Consider the following 7365-nt stretch of genomic DNA (forward strand, 5'->3'; position numbering starts at 1 on the left):
TGTGTGTGTGTCAGCCTGGGTGGGTGGGAGGGGAGTAGTTCCATGTTGGGTGTCCTGAGTGTGACTCATGAATTCCAGTAACCTCAGTGACACTCCTCCCTGCTATCACTTGCATCCCGTCATAACTGATCAGGATTTGACGTGATATGGTGAGATGGAGTGACCAGGTTCATGGACATCCACTCATGCCAAGTGTAAATCTGCATTTTCCTCCACCTCAAGAATACGTTTAGGAAACTTTAAGTTTGGAAAAAAGTTTAAATTTAGAGTAGGTTACATATAGGAAAATTGTGTGAAAGCTCCAGAACAGCAACTAAATGGAGTTTGAGGTGGTCAAGTAAACTTCTCTACATTGAAAACAAGATGCTTCTGTGCATTTGCTGCACATCTTATGTTTGGATGCTCAAGCATGTTTTGATATGTGTCTGTGTGAGAAACTTAAATTGGTGTCTGACTGTATATTCTTTGTGTGTATGCATGTGTGTGTTTGCGTATGTGGTATCAGAGGCAAGGCCACCTAGAGTTCTCAGACACAGTCAAGGACCCCATGACATCAGACTCGCACTGATATCACCAACGCCCAGCTCCAGAGAATGAGCGCACACATGCTTTTGTAAACTCAACCAAAATCTTCACCTGTGTATTACTGTGCAACTTGATCCTTTTTGTTTATTTCTTCGTATCTATATCTGCCCTTTATGGTCTGAATTTACGTTAAAATTTATCGATTTTTGTTTTATAAACTATGGGAATAGGAGAAACTTTGGCTGCCTCCAACCGTCACACATGGACTTGCATCATAGTTTTGCATCGTGGCTCCATTTACAAAGTCAAGGTCATGTCACTGTGTACCTGAGTCAGTTTACTGTACATTTAAATAAAAGTTTACTGTGTGCATGTGATTAACTCCAGATAATAATCATAACATGTAATAATAATCAATCAATCAATAATAAATCATTAAAAAGATTACCTTGATGATTATAATTGAACAACTGTTAAATGAAAAGGCACTTGTACTTTATAACACCAGAAGAGACGGGAAGTGGTGACATTCAGTCAGTGCGCTGCCATAAATGCACAACCGACTTTAAATTATGTTTTCCAGTATAGACTACATCACAAGTATTTTTTTTTCAGAAAGCACTTTCCTACTCCATGAAAAAACCTTCAAAACTTTGCTATGGTTATAGGATCAGAAAATGTGGGCTAAACCTCTGGGGTGATACTGGCCGATTAATCGGCTATCGGCTTTTTCCTGCTCCAAACTATTGTTATTATATTGGCCTTTAAAAATCAACCTCTAGTTCAAAAAGGTTGACAAAATATTTTGTCCTTGTGCAGGTACATTCGTTTTTTTGCAAGTGTGCCGGTGCGCGTGTCTGTGACACTGTTTGCCACATTATATTTGCTCACAGAGCCAACAGGGTGAAATGGCTTTTGATTAAAAAGAGCTGAAACAGATTGAGGAAGATGGGAAGATAAAGACAGAAATGAGAACGGGAGAGATTGGAAGAGGAGGATCTGGAGAGATGGAGTGATATGTAGCGACGCATAGACTGATAAGACAGCACTGAGAGAGGAAGGCAACAGATAAGAGAGGAACTACTGGAAGAAAGAAGAGGAGGAATCAGAAAGATATGCCAGGAGCTTTTATAAAACGTACTGTGGTTCTGTCACTGCCAGGAATAGAAGCCATATTCTCTTTTTAGCAGGGTAGCAAGTTGCATTCTTTGACTAAATAACACTTGCATGACACAAACCCTATATGTATGAAGGCTCTTGTAGTCTGTTTCTTTAAATGATTAACCATGGCACTGACTCCAAGTGTGGCCATTCTTCAGTTACTGTGTCTGGGTGTACTTTCATTGGGCTAAGAAAGTGTGTGTGTGTGTGTGTGTGTGTGTGTGTGTGTGTGTGTGTGTGTGTGTGTGTGTGTGTGTGTGTAAGTGTTTTCGTTGCATAACTTTGGTTAATCTTTAAATCAACAGGGTTGACCAAGACAACAATGCACTTAAATCTCCACATTATTTCACACCTTCCCTCAGACACACAAATGCAACACCTTTCGCTTGGGTCTGTGTGTTGGACTATGGAGTTTGTGTGTTTCTACAACGATGAATGTGAACTCCTGTGCATTGATGTATCAATCTGCATTTGTAGTAGCCTTAAAAAATAAGCCGAACATGTTAATACACATGTTCAAATCCGAACAGAATATTATAGCTTTTCAAGTAGTGTTGATGTCAGCATTTTCTCTTTTAGATTTTGACAAAAAAATCACAGTATAGGCCATGACATAAGCATTCCTACTTGGATATAAGAGAAGAGTTAGTAAAAAGGCCATGTAATGAAAAGCCCTGTCAGTTTTGAGTATAACATAAGGTGACGTGAATGTTTTATTGGTTTTTATTGGTTTATATATTGGTTTATGTATAATATTGACACTGATCTCCAGCAGAGGGCAGTCACAAATTGACAGCCAGTGCTGAATATCTACTTGTATTACAATGTGCTGCGCTAGGGATGGGAGATCTGATGATCTTATATTGTAGACAATCTTTCTTTGGCATATAATCTACTTTTGAGATGAATCGTACAAATCATGTAATCAAAAGGTCCGATATTTAAATATTTTTTGGGGAGCATGTCTGCCTTTATAGCTGCAGTGAGATAGAGTCAGGAAAGTTGGGGAGGACAAAGGGCCTCGGGTTGGACTCGAACCTGGCCCACTGCAGTAAGGACTGAGCCCCCATGGCATGCTCTCCACCAGGTGAGCCACTGGGGCACCCCAGATATTTAATTTTAGTTCAGTAACTGCTAACCAGCTCCCTGTTAAACAGCTAGCCCCCTAACTGTAGCTGGTGATGGCCGCCCTTGTTCTGTTCTGCAGTCTCAGCGATCTTGGTCTAGTGGCACATGTACAAGTTCTGCACTGGAGTAGAGAAAGAATCACTGTCACTAGCTGCAGTCCAAGATGGTGGCGATGTATTCCCACAAAGCGAGACTTGCCAGGGCAGCGACTGAACTTTCAAGTTGAAGTACATACACATATAGTACCTCACAAATAACACCACTGTCCTAATGGATACTCCATATAAGCTAAACAAAAAGTGTTATTGACATAATTTGTAACTGGAAGACAGCATTGTGCATGGGCGAAGAATAGAGCCAAGCGGAGAAACATCCTAAAAAAACGTCAAAGCGGATACAAATCACAAGAGCCGAAACAGGATGCAGAGATTTGTGAGTTGAAATGTCAGTTTTTGTATGCAGGCAACCGTATGCATCACTAGTCATCTGATCACAAGTTCAGCTAAATCTGTGGTATGACTTCTGCTTCAGATCATGGATCGTAATACTACCTAAATAGATAGTCACATGATCTTTTGGCCAGATCGCCTGTCCCTATGCTGCATATTAACAAAGTCTGTCATGATTAATCATTAACAATGACGTCAAACCGTCACTCAGAAAGACTGGCTCACTTTAGAAGTAAAAACTGAGCATTCACTCAGAACATAAATGATACTGTATTCACAAGCCAGATGAAGATAGTTAAACATATGATAGTTGATGTGTCTGTGTGTGGAACAGTGATAGTGTTTAACTACTGTATGCTTGTTTCTGTCTGCCTGCATACATATGTACATCGTTCTTGCACTGCTTACACACACACACACACACACACACACACTCGCACTCACAAGTATGTGTGATAGGTTTTATCCTATCTGGGTCATCTGGTCTCCTCAGCAGGGATGATAAGTTGTTCGGACCAAAAAGGCTAAATAGTGTTTACTTTGTTTTGTGTGTTTACATGTGTATTTTTTGTGTTTCCTTTTTCACAAATACACCATGTCTCCCTGTGTCAACCCCCCCCCCCACCACCACCACACACACACACACACACACGCAATGCCCCACCCCCTTTTAATACACACAGACGCACTTCAGTGGCAGGCGAAAAGAACGAGCAAAATGCTGAACAAACACAGGAGAGAAAACCTTGGGGGGAATTCCTCAAAGTGAGCTAAGAAATTCTCTCAGAACATTCACATACACACACAAGCACACACATACACACATTCAAATACTCAAGGGTACACACACACAAGTACATTCAAAATGTCAAATTGATGGGTGAAAACTGCAGAAACCCTATCAGCTAGATAGAAACACATTTAATTAGCAGCAGTCCACCAAATAACGGAACTAAGCTCTAGTATTCCACATAAGCTGATGGTAAATACATAAACAAAAGTGCACACACAGACACACAGCTAAAGATACAATTACTGTAACACTGTATGCAGTGGATTAAGGGGCTGTGCACCATCTAAAAACCAGTCTGTCTCAATAGCAGCTACCACAGTGGATCATAGCCTTTGTGCAACTAAAGATCATCAAAAGATGAAAAGAATTCACTTTGATCAAATCAGTGGGATTTGTTATCCTCAGGACATAATTATCAGGTGGTTTGATAACTGTGCCTGTAGGATCTTCAGTGAGTGGCTGTCCCTTTTCCCACTGAGTGACAGTATACAAGAAAAAGTTATACCGTCTCATCTCTTGAACTCTTGTGATTTAACACTGCTGGTGATTGAAATACTGAAACAGTTCAACATTTGAATAAATCTATCACCTTCATCTACAAAAGCCTCCAGCTTCGAGTTACTACCAAGATGAAGCATGTTTTCAGGCCTGTCTCTAAAGACAGAAACTTGGAGAACAACAGTTTCCTAAATCATCACAGGGAGTTCCCAAATTATGGATTAGTTTGATTGATGGCAAGTGTAGACAGCTCAGGGATATGTGCAACAGCAAGTTAGTTATTTCTTTTGATTTCATTTTTGCCAAATTAATTAAAAAAGCCTTGAACCTTGAAGTGAACGAGAAAATAAATTGTTAAACTGTTGCATTGTAAATGGTCCCCACAGTGGTAAAATGCTGCCAGAGTGAAGTGTTTACCTGTAGGAGGAGAACAGGCTAAAACAAAACTACAAAAAAGCTTTCAACAAGATGAATCAAGACTGAAAAAAAATAAGTCCAAATTTTAGTCTGAGACTGGCTCTTTCTTAATAACATTAACATAAATATAAATAATAACAGCCACAGAGGATATTTTTCAGCAGAACCAAGATGCAGATCTGATAAAAACTGTTTGAACAAGTAATAAAAACTTTCATTTCTACACTGGTGTAAAAATATATTGGAGCTTTAACGCCGCCTTCTTCTGATCTACTTTGTCTTCTTTCACTCAGTGAGAGAAAAGGGAATTTTAATCCTGCTGGTATCTTGAACCTTGACCAAACAGAGTTAGTGCAGCTGTCACTTTTTAACAGTATGAGCTTTTATTTTGTAACAATCCATTTCTTTGTCATCACTCGCTGCTTTTCTCTCCTGTCTGTCTGCCATGTCTCACAACACTGCTGCAGCACAGCTGTGACTGTGCGGCGACTACTCTGATGTGCTACGTCATTTATATTCACATGTGATTGGACAACTGGTTTGCTTTCGACAGGTTGCAATCCATCGCTCAAATATCTGTGGATGCTACGCTGACTGGTTTGACTCCGTGCTCAGTAGCATGCAAGACAGATTTGGTTCTAATGACTCGTAAAACGATTCGTCAAGAACAGTTGAATGCAGTAACAAACAGTGAACATAAGAAAGTTTCAAAGGTGTTTGATGGGGAGCAAAGGTCACTAAAATGTAGGCTACTGAAGTCTTGACCTATCCCTCCATGTTATTCTTTTGTTATAAACACACACACACAGGAGTGTGAGGTGAAACAGGCCTCTGGGGCAGTCGTCCAGGTTCGAACCTAATACAGTGGTATTTTCATGTCTCCCTGCCAAAAGCAACCCTGCAGCTGTGTGTGTGTGTGTATGTGTGCCTGTGTGTGTATGTGTACGTGCATGTGTAATCAAAGGTACTGTAGCACAGTGACTTTAGCCTCAGGGCCAAGGGAAAAGTAAGCATGGCGCACCTGCAGGAAGTTAGATAGTGAGAGGCTCAGGGAACCTGAAGACTTTAGATTTAGTTGAAGGAGAGAAGCAATGATAGAGTCCCACTTTTAACTGGCTACTAGTGCCCAGTTGTCTGAGACCTGCATGCTCCATAGTTTCTTTCTTACAGCTTCTTTTGCAGCCACTCTACATCATTTCACTTTTCTCATGTCTCCACCCTGTTGCTGCCTGTTCGCCCTCTCAACAGTTTTTAATCAGTCTGTCAACAGGTCATTCACTGCAACAAGCCATGTCACACTTACAAACAGTGGGTGCCTGTTTTAGGTAACACCTTAGGCTACCACAAAACCATCAGTCATTGTAAGAAAAGTATTTCACATTTTTCATTCAAATTGGCTATGAATACATAATTTAGATTGCAGCTGAGAAAGAACATAGTGATGACAAAAATAGATCCAATTATGCATTTATCATATTTCATATTTATGTTTAAATCAGATAGGTCAACAGCTTTAAGAAGTTACACAAATATGAATAAATAATTATAATAGAGTTGACTTTCCCACAACATGGTCACTGCAATTTCACTCCTGAGTGTCACAGAGACAGTTTCAGCAGTAAAGATACACTTTACTCACACACGCAACAAGCACCACTTTCAAAGAATGAAATATGAAATAACAAAGCCAGCTCACCGTCTCTCCTGATGTTGCCCCTCATCACTTTGGCTGTGGAGACCTGAGCCCTCCCGAGCCCGGTTATAGTCCCCAACAATAAAAGCATCCACATCTGGAAAACCACCGCTCCACTCATGGTGACAACAAACTCGTGCACGCTTTAAAAAAAAAAAAACAGAAAACCTTCCGTTCCTGTGGTTTCAAATACCCCGCGACCAAAAAAAAAAGTTTGTATCGAAACTAACTTTCCATTCAGCGACTCCACTCTTTCATAATCTCTCTCGCTTACCAGCAAAAGAGAGTCACTTGTTGACTCCTATGCCTGACGCCTGGCGCACACGGTGTCCCGTCCTGTGCCAAAGTGCCAAAATATCCCAACTGTTTGCCTTCTCCTGGAAGTCAAGCCACAGAGGCGGCGAGAGCAAAACTCTGAAACAGCTCAGTGCAGGTGGAGGATAATATAGCACCGATCACGGTCAGATTTGAGGTCATAGGCGCCGAACTTCTTATCGCTGTAAAGGCAAAAAATTCTTTTCAGTCACCGAGAGATATCCCGCATAGTTTACTCATTTCTGTCTGACGCGTCTGCGCTAAGAAAGTCAGCGCGTCAGACTTTGCCAAGTGAGTTGTGCGCGCTCACGGTTTGTGTGTCTATGTGTGAGTGTGTGTCTGTGAAATATGGGTGTGTAACTGAGCGAAGTGCTGGGGCGGGAAGT

The 7365-nt window shown here is 40.9% G+C and overlaps 1 protein-coding gene across 2 annotated transcripts in view; it reads right to left on the reverse strand.

Moving 5' to 3' along the window:
- pdgfd (platelet derived growth factor d) overlaps window positions 1–7305 on the reverse strand; it is a 52310-nt gene extending 45005 nt beyond the window's left edge. Inside the window, exon 1 of one of the 2 annotated variants that reach the window (XM_087174092.1) lies at window positions 6668–7305. In XM_087174092.1, the coding sequence (XP_087030218.1) occupies window positions 6668–6785 (118 nt within the window). In that variant the 5' untranslated portion in view covers window positions 6786–7305. The remainder of the gene's footprint in view (window positions 1–6667) is intronic. The other variant, XM_023406603.2, reaches the window with a different exon arrangement.
- Between the last annotated feature and the right edge of the window lie 60 nt (window positions 7306–7365).

This window comes from Seriola lalandi, unplaced genomic scaffold, assembly GCF_002814215.2.
Source record: "Seriola lalandi dorsalis isolate HSWRI2012SDOR001 ecotype SW California unplaced genomic scaffold, Sedor1 jcf7180002054313, whole genome shotgun sequence".
Lineage (NCBI taxonomy): Eukaryota > Metazoa > Chordata > Actinopteri > Carangiformes > Carangidae > Seriola > Seriola lalandi.